The 25,133-nt window shown below is 36.3% G+C and overlaps 1 protein-coding gene across 2 annotated transcripts in view; it reads right to left on the bottom strand.

Moving 5' to 3' along the window:
* Positions 1-213: 213 nt before the first annotated feature.
* The window catches only part of LOC131071583 (V-type proton ATPase subunit a3), a 45,425-nt gene continuing 20,505 nt past the window's right edge, over positions 214-25,133 (bottom strand). Inside the window, exons 7-19 of one of the 2 annotated variants that reach the window (XM_058007484.2) lie at positions 17,933-18,070; positions 9,043-9,150; positions 8,802-8,909; positions 8,405-8,553; positions 7,929-8,082; positions 6,942-7,102; positions 2,719-2,925; positions 2,393-2,576; positions 2,153-2,236; positions 1,215-1,408; positions 1,069-1,128; positions 660-895; positions 214-568 (exon numbers count right to left, since the gene is read on the bottom strand). In XM_058007484.2, coding sequence (XP_057863467.1) covers positions 691-895; positions 1,069-1,128; positions 1,215-1,408; positions 2,153-2,236; positions 2,393-2,576; positions 2,719-2,925; positions 6,942-7,102; positions 7,929-8,082; positions 8,405-8,553; positions 8,802-8,909; positions 9,043-9,150; positions 17,933-18,070 — 1,752 coding nt within the window. In that variant the 3' untranslated portion in view covers positions 214-568; positions 660-690. Of the gene's footprint in view, positions 896-1,068; positions 1,129-1,214; positions 1,409-2,152; positions 2,237-2,392; positions 2,577-2,718; positions 2,926-6,941; positions 7,103-7,928; positions 8,083-8,404; positions 8,554-8,801; positions 8,910-9,042; positions 9,151-17,932; positions 18,071-25,133 lie in introns of both variants that reach the window. The other variant, XM_058007483.2, reaches the window with a different exon arrangement.

Below are 25,133 nucleotides of genomic sequence, written 5' to 3'. Positions count from 1 at the left end.
AAAAATTAAAGCAATTTTTTTATTCTACAGATTAAATCATTGAACAACAAAAGTGATTGGGAAAAATAAATCTATTTTCTCGAAAGCAGCATTACTTTCGCCCTATTGCTCTGAGAAAGAATTTGTAAAACCTTGTTCCAACCCGTGACATTAGCAGTAAAATTATGAGAAACAGGTTAAATATCTTAAACCAACTGATGTTGAGAAGAAATATGAAAAAGCAGGTTTAACCTCTTCAAACCAATTTATTTAAAATAGCTTACATTCTCAACAGCATTAGGCATCCGTCCTAGAGATGAAGGCATGACACTAGGAGATCCTATCATTTTTTATGAAGAATCTGAATCATGAATTTTATCCTCAATCAACAAAGGTAAAAGAGAGTTAATTTCTAAGTACATCTGACAAAAAATGATTCACCAACAACGGTTCAGATTCTTAAATTATCAGTAGGTGAGGACAGATTAAATATATTCTATACAATATATCCTGATGCAATGCACATCAATTTATTCACAACTTGTTGGAAAAAGAACTTTGGTGATGTCTCTTACAGCCAACAATGGATCTGTTGGAGATTGCAACATCAGAACCCTTCATTATCACCTTCAATGATGACAAATCATTTTCAATGATAATAAAATACAATAACCAAATACCTGTCAAAGAAGGGCTCAACAAGTACTAATATCAATCCTCTTGGTCAACAAGTACTGCAAATGAGAAAGGCTCAAATTTGTAACCATCACCCTCGTAGAACTTGTTTTGGAACTCAACCCAGTGAAGACGTAGAGCATGAAGAAATGCACTGAGAGTTTCCATCACAAGCAATACACCAATGGTTGCAAAGGCAAACACAAGAAATCCAATAATGAGAATGAAAATGTTGTTATATCTGCATGACAAATTGAGGTAAACAAATGTCATAGTTAGAACATTTGGAATCAGAATATCTATCCGCTACCTTCAAATCTCTGTCATTATCAAAGGATTCCAATACTATCACCTCAAGCCTCCTTTATCTATCTTACTAAATATTGAAATACAAAATGGTACAGCTAAACTCACCCCCAGGCGAGAAGCAGCACCTTTTCATAAAATACAGTTGATAGTTCTGCATGTGCCAAGCTGTAAAGAAAAAAACATTTAGATCTTATTTATGAAATTAAATTTTAAGTCTTCAACAAACCGATGTAAGGGGAGATGCAAGTTACCTAAGTGCCCATAGCCTAAGATAAGATGCAGTATTGGACACTGCACCCAATACAAATTCTATTGTATGTATCATCTGGTGAACAAAAATCTCGCTGAACTCAAATTCCTCGTGTTCAGAGTCAACCTCATGATCCATATCAAAAGAATCTGCTTCTGAAGTTCGAAGAGCATGATACGCACGTCCTTGAAGACTCTGTCTTAGATAAGGCACTTTCAAAATATGAAGAAGAATAATAACATAGAGCTTAAATCTAGGAATACAGAACAAAAAAAATGTCCAGTTATTTTTCGGCATAGTTGGTTAACATTGCCACTGTCTTTAACCTCAATAGACTTCAACAACTTCTATTTCAATAAAACAAAATTCTAAATGAAACTAGTAGACAAAAATGTTTTGGCATATTTACTTGAATAATATTCTCAAGTTCTCCATTAAATTTATTTGAACCTTTTATTTTTTGAATGCTTGAGTACACTTCTAATGTGGTTCCAGCCTATTCAAATATATGCATACTCAATCGAGTCAATACACTCAACCTGACCACATTAACCAACCTAAAATGATCCTATGCTTTCCTCGTGTTAACAATTTCAGACTATCAAGCTCTTTCAGTTTTTATTGTTTCTACATTGTCTTAAAGGTTTTTGTACCTACCAGCCAGCGAACAACTCAACTGTACATTTAATTACTGAAACAAGTTACTAATGTTTTCTTAACTAAATAGTAATGAGAAACATTTGAACCTTCCCCCTCCCACAAGATGGTCACAATGTTTATTTATGGCCAAAACAAGTAAGTCCACTTTCCTTGTGAGGTTAGCGATTGACATAGAAACAAAATAATCAACCAAAAACTACATAAAAGGTCAAGAACCAGGGGTTTATAAAGCTAAAAAGAGAAACAATTTTTAAGATTTCAAAATCTCCAAAAAACTACCTGATCATGTTGTCTCTTCAAAAGCAGAGGCTTTGGAAGAAGCATCCAAGGAACTGCGACAAGAGCCAACAGTAGCAGCACCATCTGAGAAATAATAATACAAGTCTTTCAGGAGAAGAACACAAAACAATTGTAGCAACTAATGTGATATAAACCATGAAAAAATTGTCTTTGAATTAAATTAAAGAAAGAGATAGTTAACTGCAATCGATTGTCAATAAAATGTACAAAAAAAATTACCTGGACTGTCTTCTGTCCCCAGAAAAGTTGATTTTCACCCAGTTCATCTGTTGGGCTTAAGAACATGTATATCATTACATGATAAAGATCAGCTTGGGAACCAGTACACCACTTAATAATAATGAGGAGTGAAAGATAGCCAAACAGGCTATTCAAAAAAATTATCTGTGGCACAAATTGGTACCTACAAACATTCAAATTTTTTACTTCCTGTTAATTGTCGAATAAACTCCAACCACAACACACCTTTTTGTTGGAAAAAGAATTTTAATACTAAAAACTTATTCACATGGGAAAACAAGATGCATCACAAACAGACATCTCACCAGATGTTGAGATTATTACTGAAGAACTTTGCATTGAAATAGCTCAAGATAATTCCCAAATTCATCTGTGCAACTCCAATCAATATGGACATCTTCATTTTTAACGAGTTCAGAAATGGCAACTCAGATCTACTGCCATGCCATGCTGGATCAACTCCAAATGGATATGCTTCACGAGTCTTTACCAACCCTATCGTATAAGCATCCCTGCAAGAAACGCAACACATATAATCAGTCATACCAGATAACAAAATTCATAATCCTTTCATCTAATGAATGTAGTTCAACAAATTAATTAACAGCATTCACCAATTCTCCTTGACAAAAGTTGTTCCATGCACCAAATTTAATGGCATTGAAAAAAAAAGCACAGGGCAACAGAAACTAATATTAAGACATTCAAGTCAAAAGATAAATGGATATAGAAGCAGGATATGGAGTCCCTTGACAAAAAAGGGTCTTTTAGAAAAAAAACGAAAGATGTTTCATTTCAAAACTTAACAATGTCCCACAATCTGAGTAAAATAATAATTGCCACCTTCAAAAAGTAGCAGTGCATACCACAGTTACCGGGCTCGCCAAGACTCGAAGAGTCCCGGAGTGAAGGAGCCTGATAGAATCCTGGGGACTCGAGACCCAAGTACCTGACGAGTTCTGGAGACTCGCCAAGTCTGCCAGTCTCACTAGACCTGGCAAGTGTTGCGGGCTTGACTCGGCCACAGCAAGGTCAAGTAAAAATTGAAAAAGTATAATAAAAAAGACGTAAAGCATTAATATAACATTTTTGTTACTTCAAAAAAAAAAAAACTTGCAACCCTTCAATGCTTGTCAATACAGGTCTCACCTGGACTCACCAAGACTTGGTGAGTCCCAAGGCCGACCAGGTCCTAGGGACTTGAGACCTGGGTACCTGACAAGTTCTAGAGACTCATCGAGTCTGCTATACTCGCCGGACCTGGCAAGTCCTGTGAGCCAGACTCGGCTGCAACAAGGTCAAGGAAAAATTTATAAAAACATAAAGTGTTAGTTTGATATTTAAGTTACTTTCTAAAAAAAATTACAACCTTTCAATGCTTGTTTGATTTATGAGATGCCCTCTGCCCCTCAACCCTGCCATGTATCGCAACAAGGAATGCACCAAGGGTGCTACCCCTCAATCTTGTTGGGGGTGCTACCCCGAGATCCCCACCGCAAGGGGCACTGCACCATGACCTTGTTAGAGGCATTGCTCCCAAACCCCCATCAAACTGTAAGTCTAACCAAACAATAGACCAATGATGAATCATTATCACAAAATCCATATCCCTCTCTGCACCTTCACAGTCAATGCCACAATCAAGAATTTTCTTGTTTCACACATTGGACAAATTGTTTAGTAAACAAGGACTGCCATAGACAAAGTTGGCATGCTACAATCATTATACTACTAAATACAAGTTAAGTCATAGTTGGCAGGAAATGCCATTTTCATAATGCAAAATGGCATCAATCATGCCTTGCACAGACAACTCATAGAACAATCCCATCTATTAGAATCCCAACTAAGATCAAACTGGAACGTAACCAGTTATCTTTTTACTTAACTATTCCTCTTTGTTGATGAGTTTGGCAACAAAACATGCAATCTCAAAGGCTTCCAGAAAACTTTAATAATAAATCCCTCACTTGAATATACACACTAGTTAGGCATGTCTTATTAGATGCCAGAACATGACTTGCCATGATGTTGGCAGCAGTGATGCAAGCTCCTATGAACCATAGACTTATATTTTTAGTTTAGATATTTGTTTTGATGTCATGGATTTCATAATCAATGAGATTTGTATATATTTTATGATATTTAAAATTTATACTCGTGGTCAATGTTTACTTGTGAATATGGTCAAAGTAGCTTCTATTTGATTAGTTTTTAGTCTTTAAAGTATATTTGTTAAGGGGTGCATAAAACAAGTTTTAAATCCTTACAAATCTCTATATTTCATTGTGTTTTCAATTTGCCAAGCCTGGGTGCTGAGTCCGAGTCCGAGTCCGAATCAAAAATCAGCTTCTCTAGTCTGAGGCAAGTCCAAGTCCGAGTCTTTTAACACTGATGCTTGTTTGGTTTATAGCATGCCCATCTAGGATTTACAAAATATATGAAATTTTGTGTGCCATTAAATTGTGTTTCTTATGATTAGAAAAAACCTTAAAATAAATAATCAATTTCATAGATCTTTTGATGCTTCTTTGCAATGTTCTAGGGAAAATAACATTATTTTCAAATGTTCCAAGTACCTGTCTCCCGGTAACTATGGTTTTCCTTAATGCCAGCAACACTGTCTCTGTGTGAGGAAATGCAAGCAACTGGATGTGTGGTGATGTTGGCACCAGGTAATATCCAAAGTCTTGCACAAAGCAAGAAATTGGATGTCATAAATTACCTTAAGCTATACCACAAAACTTATCTCTGCCTACTTGTAACACCTGCTATCCTGATAAAGTTTTGACTGAAATGGCACTAAATGAGAAATATTCCTCTATGAAAATTGTAATATCAAAAATAATGGAAATTGAAGTAGCTGCTACATGCTGTCGTTTTTGCTTTGAAATGCACCATTGTTCATGTTTCTATACCATCTCTTTTGTTCAGAGACAATACATTTCCATGGTCCATACTAGTGAACATGAATGCTTCTGAATTAAACTGTATTAAATTTTTTACCATCAAAGTTTTGGATCACACCAAATAAATCATCATCAAGATGAAGAGAACGAGAAAGTAGTAAAGTGCCAACACAGGCTTACTGAATAGAAGAGGAACAGGATTGAGGGGACAGAAAACAAGAGCTGCCAAGAGGACATAAGAGCGGGCAATTGAGGAATCCCAAAATTAGAAAAAATAGAAATGAATAAAAAAAGTTACATGAAAATAAGAGAAGAAATGAATCAGTTGAATTAAATGCAATGAAATTCTTAGGCATATTAAATACTAGTAATGAATAGCTACTAGAGAGACACCAAGAGGAGATAAGAAGAGGAAGTGATTGAGGAATCCAAAAAAAGTTAGATAAATAATGAAAAAAATCAAAATAATGGGAGGAAATGAACCAAGACTCGAAATTAAAAGCAATGAAAATTTTAGACATAATACTGGTAATGTATAGTGTACTGGAGGGATGCCAAGAGGGCATAAGAAGAGAGGGTGTTTGAGCTATCCCAAAATTTATAAAAAAAAAAATAGAAAGAACAGGAAAAAAATTACATTAAAAGAGAGGAAACAAATAAGAGTTTAAATTAAAAGCAATGAAATTTTTAGGCATATTAATACTGGTAATTAATAGTACACTAGAGAAGCCCCATCATGAGATTAAAATAAAAAATTCATTTCTTTCTATTGTTTTCTAATTTTGAGATTCCTCAACCACCCATTCTATTCCTCTTTTATTTAGTAAGCTTGTATCTGCAATTTGCTGCTTTCCTCTTCTGTTCATCCTGATGATGGATCATGTAGTGTAATCCGAGATGTTGATGGCGAAAAAATCTCACCGTTAAATCTGGAAGCATTCATGTTCATCTCTTTTGTTGTCTATGGGTATGGGGATAGCTAATTGACAGCCATGTTTTGCCCTTAACTCAAATTATCCTCTCAGCCATTGATATTTTGCAGCTGCAGTAGTATATGGTGCCACAGTGGCTATTATATAAATGCATATTGCTGAAGTGTTTTATCTTCAACTAATGTTTAATTCCAGAGTAAGGTCATCTTTTGTAAAAAATGTGTGGGATTCAACATCACTTTTTTCATTTACCTGATCAAAGGGAGTTGAGGCCATCACAAAAATATGATATACCACAACTGAAATTATGGTATTTGTCCAAAAGTATCTTCAATCTTTCACACTACCATTCATTTTTGTTCTCAATAAAGTATTGCCCACATGAAAGGAATATTTATCAATTGACTTCATGAAATTCTAATAAGCGAGACATTCCATGGTCAAATTCTGAAGCTAGTTACCAAAGGAAATAACAGGTAGACATTAATATGAAAAAAAAAAATGTTCTTCTATTCCAAGCATCGAACATGGCTTTTGTCTCCATTATCATAACAATAAGTTTCAATCAGTATTAGGAACCAAGCACATAAAATGAATATCACTAGCATAGAAATAATTATTTTCAAAAACAAATCTGCTCAACCATAACAAAGAGACAATAACACGTTAACAGCATAACCTCATTACCTGCAAGAAGGATCACGGCAGGAATAGGCAGATAGACCAAAAATATTAAATGGAACTGAAAAAAACTCATTGTAGATAAGTCCAGTGTAAATTGAGAAGATTGCCATCATCAGAATTACATAGCGACCTCCAAATGCCATCTCCATTATGTCTCCAAGTTTCTGACATGAGCACCAAAATAAGACAGATTAGTTAACTTCTGTTTTTAATTGTTTATGCTGCCCTCCATCAGATCATCACTAGAAACAATTCAAACTTCCAAAGCAACTGAATGATGGAATACAGTATCCTGCATTTAATGAATCGAGTCAAAGGATTTATATACAGAAGTTAGATTTATTATACTCTTCATTTCATTAACAAGGTTTTATCTTACAGTCCTGGCTGTAGTGAGGTCTTTTTCTCATAACTTTACTTTAAGGGGACCCATCTAGGCTAAAAGGGATCTGTTGAAGATTTTTACAGGGAGAAATGAAGTTACTGCTCTTTAATGCAGAGTTTTTAAATGCCTATAATAGAGGTTACAGAGCCTCCACATGTTCATTTGGAGTTACTCTGCACTAGAATATATACAGATCCTCGTTTTCAGCCATATGCCAGCAATAATATATAGAAAGTTATTCTCATAAGTTATTTCCTACAGACTTCCACCTAAAGGGACAATCCACTCATACTTTAAACATGACTGACACATTTCCAGTTGGAAAATCACAGTCCAGGCAAGACAGCAGAGGAATACTTTTGAGGGGAAAGATCAAAACCATGAATCATGATTTTCCATACAATGTTGACATTTTCGTTCATGTTTATTGCAATCAATTGCCATATGATGTGTAAAGTGCTTCACAAAACATTTTCCAAACAAAAGAAACAAGTAAAAGGTATGAACAAAACTAGCAGACTTTAAGAGTGATTGTTATACACAGTCAAATTTTTTACCAACAAGCATCATACAGTAGAGTGTTCAAAATGTGGTGCATTACTTACCTGACTACCAAGCTTTTTTTCTCTGAATATGAGCACCAGGGTTGCAAGTAATAAACATATGCCATGGCCCCAGTCACCAAACATAACAGCAAACAAAAATGGAAATGTAACAATTGTGAATACTCCGGGATTTGCCTCTTGGTACTTGGCCACACTGCAATATGAGTGCACATTTGCAGACAGAGATTGACTATTAATAAAGAAAAATAGTTGTACTGAGACTCCAGAGCTTTAAACAAGCACCAGAAAATAAAAATAAATAAAAAATTATTTATGAATATAATCGAATTCTTAGCTAACACATTTGTAAACATTTAGTGCATTTTATCAACCTATCCAACATAAAATTGTAAGAAATGTTCTACAAAACAAACCCTGAAATTTGAATCTTCTTCCTTGAGTAAGGTACCCATCTCAGAAGGTCAAGATTTATCATCATAGAAATCTCTCGTGATTTAAGATGATAGTGCACTCACCCATATGCATCAACAATTTCTTGGAAAGCAGTCGTGAATTTGTTAGTCCTGAAATATGTGGGTGGCAACTCTTTTGTATAAAGCACTTGGAATATAGTTCCAACTTGCGAATTACTATCAAATGTTGCACGCTGCAATGCATCAAGAATCTGCATCACAAACAGCCATCATTATTTAAAATCCATTGAAGACCTACATGATAAAGAGCTGATTATTTAGAAGTCAAATGGTGATCATCTTTACAACCAAAGTTTAGAAGCCCAATGTACCACAAAAGGAAAAAAAATCTGAACCGAGAACAATCCATAACTGAATAGGTATTCAGTGCCTCATTTTTTCCACTGTCAATAAAAAGGAATTTCTCAAATAATGCTATTAAAGAGAATCATACAGATACCTGAGATTTTGCAAATACAGGGCACCAACACTCAGCAACTAGACATGTTCTTGCAACATCAATGCTAAGCATATTAAGAGTATGATAAACAGATTTCTCCTTTCTCACCTGGAAACATGAAATCCAGTTCAGTCAAATCTTTATTCTTTCTGTCAAACTCCTAGAACCAGTAAATGGAGAACAAGAATGAGGACACCATTAAAACTGGAATCTCACATTATTATGGAAAGGGTGTCATTACCAAAAGATTCCACTGTTCAAACTGGTATCCAATTGTTGTCATCACATTTTCTCGATGACGAATGCCAGCATCAATTGTGATTTGTAGCTCAGCAAGCCTTTCAGATACCTGCCCAAAGTACAAGTTGATTTAGATCTACCAAATTTGTCATCATATCTTCTACTTGACTCCTTTAGATCAACCCCAAAGAATATTTAACTGTAGTCTGCAGAGAATCAAAAATACATATTGCCTACATATTCCCATGGACAAACATATACATCTAACAGATGATACTAAGATATTCTGTAAACGATACAAAGGGTGGAAAGCACCAGGAAAACATTAGAGAGAAAGAAAAAAGAAAAAAAAAAACTCTACAAAAAGAATGAGTACACAAAGACAAAAAATATTGAAAGAGAATATTACAGATCACTTCTATCACCTTTCACCAAATCAATATCACCTTAACAGTATTATGAATGTCCAAGCTCATATGCCTAAGTGAAAATAAACATACATCATAAATGTCTCTTACCTCTTACTCACAGTGACAGATAATTAAAGGGTTTGGCTAAATGTGAAAGAGGCTTGCCAAATCTTGACTCAGTTTTGGAAGGTCAAAGTTATTTGACTGGAAGTGAAAGGGAATTGCCAGAAGCTCCAGCTTTGCCATCCAGATTTTACAGTTTACTTGATGCATTTTCATCCTTAGGAATCCCTGCACTTCAGCTAATCAAAGAACTAGGTATCTATATTACCGGGTACGCCCTTAAGGCGTCCCACACCCATTCTGGGTAAGGGTTTGCCCAGGGATACGGGTTCACCCGAGGGTACGCATCTGAGTCATTAATTGCAAAATCATTTCAGGATCTGCTTATCTTTTCTTGGGTTTGTTCGAAACATACAAACTGTCCATCTAGTTTAGATGGATGGCTACCAATCATCCCAAAGGTTTTAGAAGTTTGTATAAAATGTGAGGGCTCCTTGGCCATCCAATTTGAAGGCTCAATTTAGAACCATTAGATTTTTTTCATTTCCTTCAAAGTATCATAAGGAGATATGGAAATTTGAGCTCAATGCACAGTATTCGCACCATTGATCTCTAGTGTGATTAATGACTCATGAAATCCCAAAGTTGTCAAATATATATGAATCAAGGAATTGCGGCAATTGTCTGATCAAATCAGCATTTGGCTGCACCATTCAATCTTGCGAATCATTTCAAAATAGCTACTAAAACCAATTAGTCACATCAAGAAGACTTTTGGTTATTTTATGTCTTATCAAAGTGTAATGTCATAATCTTGTCATAATCCCAAGTGCAATGTCACCCACTCAAATAAAGTGAACAAATAATTATCATTAATGAAGTTGTCGCAACCCACACCCCTTCTTAGCCATATATCTGTTCATAAAGCTTAAAAAAATTAGTGGCCATTTGCCAACTTCCTAAGCTCTTATGATATTTCCAAGTCTACAGCCAAATTGCTGCCTCATCGTCCAATGTGAATTGCTTACTTCCGGTGCTTGCATTCAGCTGTATTCTCAATTGAGGAAGAGGAACAAGTTCAGAGAGCCCATGCCTTCAATCCTACACAAATAGAAAATGGGTGAGGGTAAGGAACAAATGGAGGTTGCTTCCCAGCCTACTTTCTATGTAAGTAGATCTTATGCTTCTGCTCCTCCCCCAAGTAGACCTCCCTACTTTCTAAGCAAATCTTATGCTTCTGCTTCACAATCTACTTAAGTAAGCAAATCTTAAGCTTCTGATCCTCCTCCAAGTAGACCTCCAAGAGCCTCCTATTAATGTAAAAACAATAAGAAAAAGGATCGTATGTAGATCCCAACCTAAAATTTGATTATGATGATAATATATTTGATCCTAACGTTGCCAAGCAAACCAAGAACCCTATGGAGGGTACCCATGCAGGTAGGTTAGATATTTTTTGAAATTAGGAGAAGAGTCAGAAGACCAAACAATTCTTATCAAAATTTGGACCACCACATTGGCCCAATACATGTACTCAAGTCCATCTCTGCCCTAGGCTGTTCCATGCATGAGCAAATTGTTATGATGACAACAATGGGGTTATTAAAGTTGCCACCATTAAGTTGTGATTACAGCAAAAATGGTCTCTACAGCTTCCTCATGTCCAAGGTGCTTTCCACAACAATTACAAGAACCTTAAGAATACGTGAGATACTAAGACGAGTCAGTTGTACTTTCTCAACAAAGAGTTGCATTTGTCACAATAAAATGCAACCCTCCCTGCTGTTCACAATTCTATTTCTTCCTTAAATAATGATGTCTAGGATATCTGATCCATGCTTGCTTTCGTCTTTGGTGTTGATAATGATAAAAATGTGCATGATTTCCAGCTTCATGCTTTGAACAATATGAAAACCATCAAAAAGGATCAATTCCTATATCTGGATTTTGCTGATGCAATTGCTGACTCAATTCATGAGCAACTAATGAATTTCTACTCCCAAAGGATTTTCAAGTTTCCTGCCTTTCTTGCCCACTTGCTTCTCTATCAGAAGCTCCACCATTCCCAGTCTTAATTCGGCTTGTTCATGTATGATGAATCTTTTGCTCCCATGTTTCTGCCGAAACCCATGTCTTACCCAAGTCCTCAAATTTCTGAGTTCACGGAGCTTTTTCTGATCCCCACTGTAGCCAACTTGAATAATGAAGACCTCACCCAGCTTTCAACAAAACAAATAAAACTATTGGGTGGAAAAATGACAGTTGACTAATTCTTCAGGGCCCATTACACAATGATCCAACTCCACAGAGTCAGTGATGAGGCTCTTTCGGCTCCCAAAATTTACATTTGATGGTATCTTTGCAATTGAGCTTTTACCCATTAGATGGATATTGTTGACACCAACTATAGAGCAGGTCAAAAGAAGAGAGTGATGTCTGATACCCCATTCACATGTGGAGGTATTACTATGCTTAAAAGAACAAGCTAGCTACTCAAACTAATGATTGCAGCTCATCAAAAACTGGACCTAAGATCCTGTGGGTTTCAGGGTGGACCAGATGACGAAATTGAAATCAAAGGAGCAATTTATTAATGAAAGTCAGACAGAAGTTGAAAGCAAAATGTGTTCCCCATAAGATCATTCTGCTATGCATGTTGACATTTTTGAGCTCCCTTCTAAGGCCCTCCCACCTTGGGAAAGATTTTATATTAAGTTCTGTGGACAAATCAAGTACACAACAACATATCTTAAGTTTTGTTTTTTGCAATATTCTACAGGCATTGAGGAGGGGGGACGCGGGGCTTAAGTTTCGGGGACGAGGGCCTGGGGGGGGGGGGGGGGCACATCCCCATGGAACACTGGTTTTTTGCATTGTAGTGATGATGATTGATTGGTCACATTACCAATATCTTCATGATGGTCCCATCTAGTGCATATTCCTTTCCTTCATCTCATACTTTTACTTGTGTCCCTCTTCTTGAAAAGAATTCCTCATCCTATAACAGTTGTAATGCTCGAGGATGATCGTCTCAAATTCTCCTTACATTAAATCTCCTTTCAATATGTATATTTATTCAAAAGAAGATGTATGCCCACTTTGAATCCCTTGAAACAAAGATCTAAGCATGGAGATATACTAGTTGCAACCTAAGTCACAAGGTTCGAATTCGAATTCGAATTTGACAGCCATGAAATTCGGATGAAATTCGACAAGGGAAAAATTCGAAAAAAAATTCGGATAAAATTTGCCTTCTATAATTTTGTTTATTTTTAAATATATGTATACTTCTAATAAATTATCAGAATAGCGACCCTTGTTGGAGAAAATCCGAGGGCGACCCAGCAGTTGCAGACACCCATGACCCAATAGATACAAAGCATATACAAAGAATACCCACGACCAGCTGAGTTGTGTTTAGAGGCGGATAGCAGTGCTTTATAGAGGAAATTCGATTAAATTCGATTTTTTTTATAGAAGTTTGAAATTCGATTAAATTCGAACCTCATCCATGAAAATCGCCGTATCCTGTGACTTAGGTTGCAACTATGGGGGCCCATAGAAATTGTTGAGAGACTTTTTCAATATAAAAAGGATCTCCAGATCTGAAAACTATTTTAAATCGACATGTCTTTGTTTTACCAAAACTTAATGAAATGTCTTTGTTTACCATACTTGATGAATTGCCTTTGCACCTTGGAGCTCAAAACTGCATAAACTTGACTCTAACAGCCATTCTTGCAAGATTGTGGTATACTCCCATGTCAGATCATCTAGAAAGTCACTAAGACAGAAGGAACTACAGGAAGTACTTGAAGCAAACCGATCATAGCATGCACAGTGCATAGAGACTTCCTTATAAGATGTACTTGAATCCATAAGATGCATAACTACACAATCATCAGATAAATAGGAGGGCCTATCATATCACTGTCATATCATTTTGCATATCCTTAAAAATAAAACTTTTGTAGATTGTGATTACAAATTTTATTTAAAGTCTCAATTGAAATCCCATCAATTCTATTTGGGCCACATTTTTAAGGATACAGGGAACACAATCTCAGGCATGTCATCTGGAGAGTTTTTCTTTGAACTCAAGGGGCATCCAGGAAAATTCCGAGTCCATTAAATAAATTATTACTTTTTAATAATTTTTCACTAAACATATAAAAATAGACACGTATGTTAAAAGAAACTGCTATGAAATGCATTGCAAAAAATCTGAAGATTCCAATTAATCTTTGGAGAGTAAATGCATGACTGACATGGTCAATATATGAGCGAATCTTCCACTCATGGGTTTCCTCTCTCTCCACATTTATCTAATAACTGGTGTAAGGTCAAGTGCATTCCCCCTCCCAAATGAATGTTCAAAATGAACTTGACAGAGCATCGAGAGGAAATCTGGAGCTATCCAAGATTGGTTGTGTGATTGGGGATTATTCAAGGAGGATGATCAAGGTGGCTTTGAAAAGGATCAAAACTAGGACAAATAATGAGGCAGAAGCAGAGGCATTGCTCTTGGGTTTTCAGTTGGTACAATCATGCAAATTAGAAATATAATGATTGATGGGAATTCAAAGGTTATCATCCTAGGTCTAAAAAATGCCATTTGGGGAATTGGAGAATAAAAAACATTCTCAATGAAGCTTGGTCAGAATTGGATTTTGCAATAAAAAACATTCTCAATTTCTCCATAAGCCATTGCCTAAGAGAAGGCAACAACATAGCAGATCTTCTATCAAACCATGGAATAGATCAAGAGGCTGAACTTATCATAAGTGATGATATCGAAACTTGGTCAGACTCCAAGAACAGTGTATTTCATACTTGGAAGTACCTTTTAATACTGGATAATAATTACCATTTCAATCATCATGGGTTTGCATTTAATTCAAGTGTCATTTGAAGACACTTCAATGACGTCAGGGCAGTACTCTTCTCCATCTTACCCAAGTGAAAGGTCTACATTCTATAGCACATCCAAGCCCCACATCCATTATTCCATCAGAATACTCTCTTCAAGCTCTTGGTCATTCATGTATGGAGCCTTTGTCGATGTGTTGAGTTTCAGTGCACCAGACAAAGTCTCCCCAAATCAAGAATAATTTGATATAGCAAAAAATGAAAAAGGCAATCAAGTTTCTCCGGAGAAAAGCCAACCTGGTAAAGCTTGAGGACGGTACCTATGTGTGAGAATTAATCTATTCTTCAAGTTCAGATATCAGTAACAGTATTTTGAATTTTTGGCCATTGTGACAGCAATGCAATAGCATGTTGCAAGTCAGGCTTATAGAGCCTCAATCCTTGTTTTTGTATTTTGACAATCTATGTTAAAGTCAAATGCTCTTAATAGGGGTTGACACTCCATAAGTTTTCCATAGTTTTCATCTGCTCAATCCTTGCCCACCATCAAGGCAGGATTTCTATGTAAATCTTTATAATATTTTAATGAAAACGAAGAGAGCCCTGCCCCCTCACTTAAATTATCAAAATAATAATAGCAATATATTACTATATCCATTTTTCTTGGCAATGTTGTATCATTATTGGCTCTATTTAATAGAAATTCCATCTGTTGGTTTGTATGGTCATTGCTTTATACAACTTACACATACATGATGTTGGTGCAATGTCATATTATTTGTCAAAAAGCTATTTGTTTGAAAAAAAAATCTTGAACACAAAATAAGCATAAACGATGCTTGCTTCATACAGTTTAAGAGATTGTTAGGCATTTTGTCATTGATGTCCAGTGGTTTTTGTCAAACTTGAGTCATTCAAGCTAAAGGATTTCTCAAAGTAATATTGGACTGAGTTTGAAGTGCTTCGAGCTACTGTTTATTCATTAGATTTTCTCAATTTTGGTTGAGCTGCTTGACGTGCCTGACCTACTTCAGTTCCTTGCCTGCTTGCTCCAGCTGCTTGCTTGGCTGTTTAAGGTGCCTATGTGTCTGTTTCAGTTGTGTGGGTGCCTACTTGTCACCTTGTCAGCTGCCAAATCAGTTTTTATGCTATGTCATCTTTGAATATTGAAAAAGGCTGTGATGGCATAAGAGATAAAGTTTTTGTCTTATCATGAACAAGTCAGCAAGATAAGTTGCCAGGTTACTATCAAAGGAAAAGGTGCGATTTTAATTTACGAGCAAGTGTAATGCCTTATTTATTTTTTACGGTATGTGGACAAGGAAAGTTAACGGTGATACTACTTTTCCATCCAGCCATTTATTGTCCAAATTATTGGGTCAGACTATTTAAGCATGGAGTAAATAATATAGTGGTGGCTGCCAGTTTTACCATATAAACAGGGCATATAATGGATCGCTAGAAAATACGTTTGTGTGAAAAGTAACGGAAGATATTAATTATTTTTTGGAGCTGGGCATGAGTGGTGACATGTTGGTTTCGTCTTTTCTTCTGGAAATAGCTGAGTCGTGTTTTTGAAGAAAAGTGTGAAAGTTGGAGTTGCCATAAATAATGAGGACGTTATTCTTTTTGTGAAGTGGTGCCTTGGTGAAAATCAATGAAGTTTTCTTTATGTGGCAGTGCATGATATGTGAATTATTGAAAATGTTTTCTCTGCATCATTTAGTGGATGTGGTGGCCTACGATTTTGTTTTCAAAGTGAGGATTCTTTTTTAAATGCGGATCAGAATTGATTTACCTGTGCTGGAGTTTGTAACGGCAGAGGAGATTACAGCTGGCTGGGAAGTCGTTTTTGTGGGTGCCTAGGTTGATTCTTAGTTCATGCATTGAAATCATATTTTGAAGTGCTTTTATTCAATTTCATGGAGATACAGCAATAAAAATTATTATTACAGATCTTGAGCCTTTGTTCTTTTATGACTGGCTTTAGTATGAATTTTCTGTAGAGAATTGGAGTTTTTACAATATGAGGTGCACGTTGAAAAGTATAAAATATACGAACTCAGTGAGAAGTTTTTTTTTTTTCTGGAAGATTTGGGGGGGGATTCGCAGTGCATGCTGAGCTGTGAAGAACTTGGAAGTGTTGGTGGGCTGTTAAGAACTCGAAAGTATAGCTGGTCATGTAAAAGGGATGTGAAGTAAAACTTTACAAAGATGTTTGTATGACAGTAACAAGTTCGTGAAGTTGATTTTTCTGAATCTTGATTCTATACAGCGTTCTGGAGAAGTTTGAAAGTTCTGGTTTTTGTAATTCTGAGTTCACATTTTGGTGTTTAAAAGGGAGTTGGTGCTCTCTTTTGTTTGGGGGTTGGAGCCTCTACTGGTCTTAGTTGGTGCTGAGTGGAGAGTTGTTGCTCTTTTTTATTTTAGCTGTGTAATCTGGGTTGGTGCCCATATGAAGTTGATGAAAGTCTTTTGATGCCGTGGTTTTTTACCCGAAAGGGTTTTCCACGAGAAAATTTTGTGTTGTTTTCATGTTTAGCTTGCATTTCTACATCTTTGTTTCCAGTTGTTTCAAGAGTTATTTGTTGATTTAAAAAGGTTTCAAATACTGATTTACCCCACCCCCCCCCCCCACCTCTCAGTATTTGCTGTGTGACTTTCAGAGATAAGTTCTATCAACATGGATGTCTAAGTTGTTAGTGCATACATTAAAAAATAGGAAAAGGATAGTCATAAACAACACAGATCACTCAATCAACTGTCAGTATCTACTCAGGGTATACAGCAATTGAGTATACAATATTTTTCCTGAATGTCAATTAATAAATATATCAACAAATGCAAAGAAAGTAGTCACATAAACTCTTGTCTATATTCTTCTGTAGTTAAATAATTTCCAACTACCCCTTATTTAAAGCACAATAAGGTCAATTAAAATAAAATACAAAAGGACCAGTATGAAAAACAAGAATTATACTATGAAATATATTGCAATTGCAACATATAACACCACCTTTGAAATAGGCACAGGAAAAAAGCCTACAGCTTTCCCTGTTCAAAATATTCTTATCTTATGCAATAGGAAGAAACCATCCCAATAAATTTCTCTGTTGACACTTCTAATAATAATGGATACATATGAAATCTTCACATCCATCAAATAATGAAATCAAAACTTCAAACCATATGCCAAATTTACTGCTCTTACTTGAGAAAACTGCCTGTCAATCCCACTTTAGGTGATAGACCCAGTTAATATCATCATTTGTCAGCACCATTCTTACCAAAATTGTATTGACATAGAAACTACCTGTTAATCCTACTTTGGATGATTGTTAATATTAAATATCAACATTTGTCAGCATCATTCTTACCAAAACCATAATTAAGTATAAGCATTTCCACATGCCAACCTTCATGATATGTCCACAACTAACATCTTATGCCCCAAAATAAGTGAAGCACAAAATATATATAGCATTTTATAGGAAAATCAAGTCTCTCACTAAATCTGAAATCTGAAGCTCAAAGATCGTAGAAGCATACCTCTCCAATCATTTGCCTTTGTTTACTGAATTCTTCAGGAAAAGGATAGCGATTTGCTCCAAAGGCATCACATATTTTCAGTATTTTAGCCCTGGCACGCTCTCCAGAAAAAAATATAACAAAAACAATTTTCTCAACCTGCACAGACCAAATTTTAAACAATAAAATGTCAAAGATAATGTTTCAGTTAAAACAATGCATTGTAAAAAATAACGGCTATGTGCATCAGCAGGCAGATATGTATGTAATACCAGAAATGTAACAGTACAGTTAGAGGCAATGAAACTGTTACTGAAAATAAGGCAAAAGGTAGGACCAAGGGAGGTTGATGGATTTCAATCAATATATATCACACAAGATCACTGCCAATAGGTGATATACTTTTGGTAGTGTTATATGATCATATGGATTCATGTACTGATACACTAGTGCCCACAAATTATTATTCCCACATATTGGTAACACTGTATATGTTGTTCCAATGTCCGTTCAGTTAAGAGGCTCCATATAATAGAGCCTTCAATCCCATTTTAAAGAACCCATCAGAGAGTTTTAATATCAATTTATTTTTTTGTATAATATTCATGTGCAATTCTGTGTTTTCCATGGCTTATACTTTTGTGGGAGTCCCGTTTAGTGGGACCATCTTTCAATCTGAAACCATCCTCTCAACTGCATCTCTAGAAGATTTATGCGTCACTCTCTATCCAGGAGTACCAATGTTTTTAGCCACACTTCCAAGATATCCCTTCAAAATGTGTCTTCAATTTAGTTATTCAGCCTACAGTTCTTTATGGGTTGGAGGTTTTGGGGTATTCTCAATGACAAATATAGAAGGTTCAACCTCTCATGTCAGTCCATGATTTGTTACAAATGGATTGCTCCTGAGAGCATCATCCAGGCAGAATTTTACAAAAAATTCCTTCACTTTGATTGCATCTTCAGCCTCACTTCATGAGGGAGGTGCCTACTTGGCACATTTGTCTTTAAATAGAATTGCCTCCTTGGACCCCATTAGACAATCCTGGACAAGTATGTGTCTTCAATCTATCAAATCCTCTATTGATCAAGTTTTACCTTGATGCCTTTAATTGGCTTCTTCCATAACAAATATACTATTGATTTATTCAAGTCATTAATAGCATTGTCAAAGAGGATATTTACTGATGGTATATTCAGGTCATTTAGATGTTCAAAAACCACTAAGCTCCTAGTTGGATTTCTAAGATGAACCGTTACTTAAGAAATGTAGAAGGCATCATCATTCAGCCTATCTTCATTATCATTGCCTGCACAGCTTCAGGAGTCCCCTGACCAGCTGAGGATGTGCTCCAACCACCCATTACATGCTGAGACTAACAACCATATCTCACAACTTGACAAGATCAGCTATCTTTGGGCTCTCCAAGAGATTGAGACCATCATAGAAAAAATATTGCTTGTTTCAGAAAAGCAGAAGATAAAGATTTTTTTGATCACACAGAAAATTAAAAACAGTGAAAATTTAAAAAAGGAGGGAAAAAATTGCCATTTTTTTAATTTCATGCCTAATCGACTAAAATGGGATTGTGCAGTTAAAATCACAATTTCTGCTGAAATCATGATTAAAATTGTAAGATTTTGTCAACTTTTTGGTTCCCTGGGATTAGATCCCATGTATGAAGATAAAATTGGCAAGCCAAACTCGCAAGGTATCACAATTTGTCGCAGAACATTGTTACTATAATTGACACTGCGGAGCACTTCATTTTTAAGTGTCCTGTATACCAGGGTATCTAGGGGAGGTACCAATAATTGTACAAAGAGTTGAGCAACATTTTATCCACATTCTTCCAGTACCCTACTTCCTCATTTCTTGAAGCCAACCAAAGGCATTGGAGGTATTTTGCAACCTTTGGACACAACCAACTCATGTATAAAGGTTGAATAGATTCATAAATGGATACAGTTGTTTGAGACTCCATGGCAAAGTAAGGACACTTGTGTTGCAGTTCCAAAAAGCAGGTCTTTAATAGCATCAAAATCTGAATGCTATTGCTCATTTGGATTCCTTTCAAAAATAAATGCAACATCAAAAACAATGGCACCTCGTTTTGAATTTGTATGCAAAAGTTATGGCCCCCAGGAAAGGACAAATCTGCCAGATAGCAGAAGTTTTGCGTTTTGTTTTTGTCATAGAAGTTTCATTCTAATAGGAAGCTGCAATTTCATCCATGCACAAGAAACAGCACGGGGCATTCCATTCCCCTTCATTTCTTCAATTTCTTAGGCTCTACAACTTCCAGTCTATGTTGTAATGCTTTAACAAGCCATTGTAAACCCAAATTGATCATTCTAGTAGCATGTAATTCAGATTTAGAATGCATTTTCTGAGTTCCAGATTGACCGCAGTAAGAAAAGACCAGTGTTAGAGAGATTATAGGGAGACTGAATCAAATTAGATTCATGTTCATCAGGAGACACAGATCTGTAAGTTGCTATTGCAGTGAGGATTTATGTGAGTAGTAGCTCATTTTGCTGGAGTTTTCTCCCAGGCATTGTATGGATTTCTCTAGGGTAAATCTGTGTTCCAAGCTTGTGGTGATGTTTGCTCTCTAGTTCTTGCATTTTCCTGAATTCATTTGTGCTTACAATAATTCCAGTCATATTTGTTCTCAGTGACAAATGTGTAAAGTGATGACTAGAGTATTGAATATCCATCCTAATTTACTGATCAAGTGGTATCATAAAAGTTTCTTACTTTTGTGGAAGTTGTTCCAACTATTCTACAGGTTCATCCCAACAACAAGGTCAAGTGAAGGAGATATTTTACCTTATCAAAGAGACAATGAGTATCATAGATGGAAGAAATAACTAGGAAGCATGGAAAGATAAGAGAAATTTATGTATGAAGAAGCAAAGTTCCTCAAGATGGAAGGAAACTTTGCATGCTTATCTCAATCAACAAAGACTTAAGAGTCTAATGGAGACTCATGGATAAAATCTGTGTTTTGGAAGACACCGAAGAGAAAGGCAAAGCCTATTCCAAAGATGAGGACAACTCTTTGCATGGTGAGAAAAGCAATCCAAACAGAATCTCTATTCAAAGTGGAGGCCAAGATTGAGATTCCACCATTTGAAGGAAATGTGGACACAGAAGCTTAAGCACTGGTTGGTGGATATGGGGGTATATTTCAGCATACATTTTCTTACTTTGGAACAAAAGATTTATTTTCCTAGATTAAGATTAGCAAAGCATGTTTTGACTCGATTTTGGGAGTCTCTTGTGTTCTATATACTTGAGAAACAAGCTTCAATTAGATCATAGAATCGATTTTAATTTTTGATTAAAAGATAGTTTTATCTTCTTTATCATAGAGGAGAAAAATCAAAAATATATCGACGACAATTTTTCAAGTAAAAAGAGGGACAAAGTGTACAAGAATACAATAGTAAGTTTCATAGAAGGAAAGATAACAAGATGAGTTCTTCATAAAATTTATTGGAGGCCTTCATAGCCCATCTTTAAAGATTCATGTTCCTATCCAAACTCGTGGGCATAGATGAGGCATGTGCCTATGCTCACTATCTAGAAATAGATAGTCCTCCATCCTCCCCAAGAATAAGTGGAGCTCAAGCAAAGACAAAAAGGTGAATTCCACAAGTGCCAAGAAGAAAGATGTGCATTGTGATCCTTGTGGCCAAGACAGTCATTTAGAATCCTCTTGTTGTGTTGATGTGTTTTTATGCACATGCGAACACAGAATAAAATACCCACGAGTATCTTATCGTCTCTTGAACAAAATCTCTCAAATGCTGAAGATTAGCTTAAGGATCACTCGAGAAGACTCCAAGGTTCATGAATATAGGGTCACTACGTGTGGATAAGCTCTGTTGATTGATGTGATTATGTTGGAATCACAAGGGGACTTATGTTTGAATGCCTGAATGCTTGATTTGCTGGAACTTAGATCATCCGATGTTGCAATATGCGATGCTTTTTGTCCTAACTAGCTTGATTTTGCAAAAATGGCAAACGATGAGGGGTTGAGAGAGTCTATTCTAATCCTAAGAATGTAGGAAGATGAGTGAATGATTAGATGGAATCCTACTGAGCCAGGTCTCACAATCAAACTAAACAATTTGACACAAGCTCATTGCAATCTTCTAAGGATATTTCGAAGATATTCAAATCAATACCAACAAACATCGATCACCATTCAAGTTAATGCATAAGCAATGAATGTAGAACGATTCGAAGTTAAGATCATATCATTCCAGTTGACCACACAAGGCATGCTTACAATCAGTAAGAGGCTAGTGGTATGGATAAAATGGATTCGACACAAATACATTCAACAAATTCCTCCACTCAATCTAATAAACATGAAAGTAGATCGAGAAGCAAAGACCATGCGAGCTGTTGAAAAAAAATCAAATTCACCATAACTTCAATGAAATCAATTGTTCTTTACAACAAGGTTTGGCAACAATCTTTGCCTTCTCCTAATCTAATTTCTATTCTAATTGCTATTCTTCTAAGCTATCTATTATTCTATTCTATTCACTATTCTAGCACTATTAACTATTAACCAACTATTAACCTTTACAAATGAAGAGCTTGAGCCTTATATAGAGAGTTCATTTACAATGAACGGCCAGGATTGATTCTCCATCAATGGCCAAGATTTTACAATGAAACCCTAATTAGGGTTTGTTACAACAAACTCTCCTTAGCCAATGAGAAAATTACATCCAATGAGCGTAGACCAATAGATGTCAAGGGTAGGTACCTCGGAGTTTGTGCATCCATGGGTGAGCTTGGTTCATTTAACTTAGACGCGTTGATGTGGACCTCTCTGATTGGTGGAGTAGCGACTGGGATGCCACCTCAATCTTGCACTTTGTAGTCTTGATTTGATTCACTGCCATGAAGGGATGTTGAGAGACATCTCTTGATACTCGGTATTATTCAGCTGCTCAATGTGATGATGATGCAAACTTTAATTAACTCTTCTGAAACTATTTGCTTCTTCAATCGTGCTCGATGTAGGTCTTGTGATGACTTGGGTTGACCCTCCTCTTGCTCATGATATGCTAAATGAATGATGCAACCGGTTGAATGTATCTCTTCATCATACTGACTTCGATTCTTGGATTCCCAAAGGGAACTCAAGATTGCAAAACATCCTTCTATCATGTGGGTTATCTTTTCTTCATGCTCTAGTGCCTTGAGGTAGTTGAGTGGATTCTTCCTTGCATTCCTTTTATCTCCTCATGTCGCTAGGATGTGATGGGAGTCTTGTCTTCCTTTCTAAATACCGTTGTGTTTGATGAAGTTTCTTCTTGAACTTGCATAGTGGTGATACGAAGTATTTGTCATGGTCAAGTCATTCCTTCTATCCTTGCTTGTATATCCTGTTCTACAGTTTGCAGCTGTTGAATATTTGAATTTTTTCAGCCTAGTAGCACTTTGAGTCTTCTTCATGCACTTGAGGTGTTCTTGATGTTGATGAAGCTACTTGAAGAGGTCCTCCTTGTATCTTGTCCTTGGTGTTGAAACTTTCTCCTTGAGATCCTTACTCCAATCTTCCTCCAGCCTGATCCTTATGATTTCTTTCCTTGCCTCCTGCAAAAGAAACAAATGGGCATCAATTTCACATGATATATAACCTTCACACATTCCCATTTTGACTTAATCTCTTATTCTATATGCTGCAGGTCTGATATGTGTTTCTATAGGGGAGATTGCTCCTTTTAATAACTGAATTCACTGTGTGGAAAGTAAACTTAATGTCCTAGGGCAAATCTGGGCTGTCTAATGATGAAGTCCACTAGTTGATATGTCTCCCAGCTGGGTACATTCGCTCCCTCCTGCTGTATGTTGAATTCACCTTCCTAAAACATCAGATCTGTATCTTTAACGCTCGAATTTATCTTCCTTGATCATCAGCTCTGCACCTTCAATGTCCAATTTCACCTTTGTGCTGGAGCAATTCACTTATGTTTTAATGAAATTCGCTCATGTATGGATAAAATTCGCTGCCTTGCTGAAGAAATTCGCTAATTCTGCTCTCACATTCACACTTGGAGAGAGAAAATGTTTGATTTGATAGTTGAAATGAATGTTTTGAGCCACCCTTTATAGGCGCTTAGAGTAAAGGTCTGTCTTTTGGGTAAAAGGCCGACTTGTTTTGACAAAAATAAAATAATAAATTGCCTTCCTTAATGCTTGCCGACACACATTAGAGCTTTCCCTTTTAGCAATTCGAATTTTAAATGAAATTTTAGTGCCAAAAATGTTTGTCTTTAAGGACATTCGCTCTAGGACCTCTCCAAGGACATGAAAAAATTTGCTCTAGGACCTTAGCAAGGACATGGAAAAGTTTGCTCTAGGACCTTAGCAAGGACATGGAAAAGTTTGCTCTAGGACCTTAGCAAGTACATGACTTGGAGATGAAATTCGCTCTATGCCTTGTGTAAGGTACATGACTTGGTAAAGAATTTCGCTTTGGGACCTCAGCAAGGTACATATCTTCATGAAAAATTCGCTCTCAATCGTTAGCAAGGACAGGGTCCAAGTAAGAAATTCGCTCCATGTCCTTAGCAAGGACATGGTCAAGGTGAGAAATTCGCTCCATGCCCTTAGCAAGGATAGGCTCCAAGGTGAGAAATTCGCTCCATGTCCTTAGCAAGGACATAACTCAAAATTCGCTCTAGGACCTTTCCAAGGACAAAACTCAAAATTCGCTCTAGGACCTTTGGAAGGACATGGCAGAGTTCACTCTCAATCTTGAGTAAAGTACGTGACTTGGTGAAGATCTTTGATTTGATTCCTTCAACTTTCTTTTACTTTGTTGATTTTAACCTTAAATTCTCCACTCTTTCCACATGAAAGCAATTACCAATCTGACCTTTTGAGAGCATCTATTCGCTTGGACTCTTGAGCAAGGTACAAGATCTTATAAAATTTGCTCGACCCTTGGCAAGGTACGGGAGTCTATGTCCTTAGCAAGGTACAGGATCTATGTGAAATTCAAGAAGGACACAATTCAAACAACCAAGGCTTGTTCTTGCAACTAGAAATATGATCAGATAACACAAGAAACCTAGGCATGATCCAAGGGGTTCTAGATCTACTTTCATGCTCACAACCGACTATCTTCACTCCACCCTAAGGAGACCAACCTGACTTGATGACCCTCTAGCTACTTGAGAAACT

Source organism: Cryptomeria japonica, chromosome 11, assembly GCF_030272615.1.
Source record: "Cryptomeria japonica chromosome 11, Sugi_1.0, whole genome shotgun sequence".
In the NCBI taxonomy this organism is placed as follows: domain Eukaryota; kingdom Viridiplantae; phylum Streptophyta; class Pinopsida; order Cupressales; family Cupressaceae; genus Cryptomeria; species Cryptomeria japonica.
Note: the sequence above shows the minus strand (reverse complement) of the source record. Positions and strands in the feature narration are given on the sequence as shown.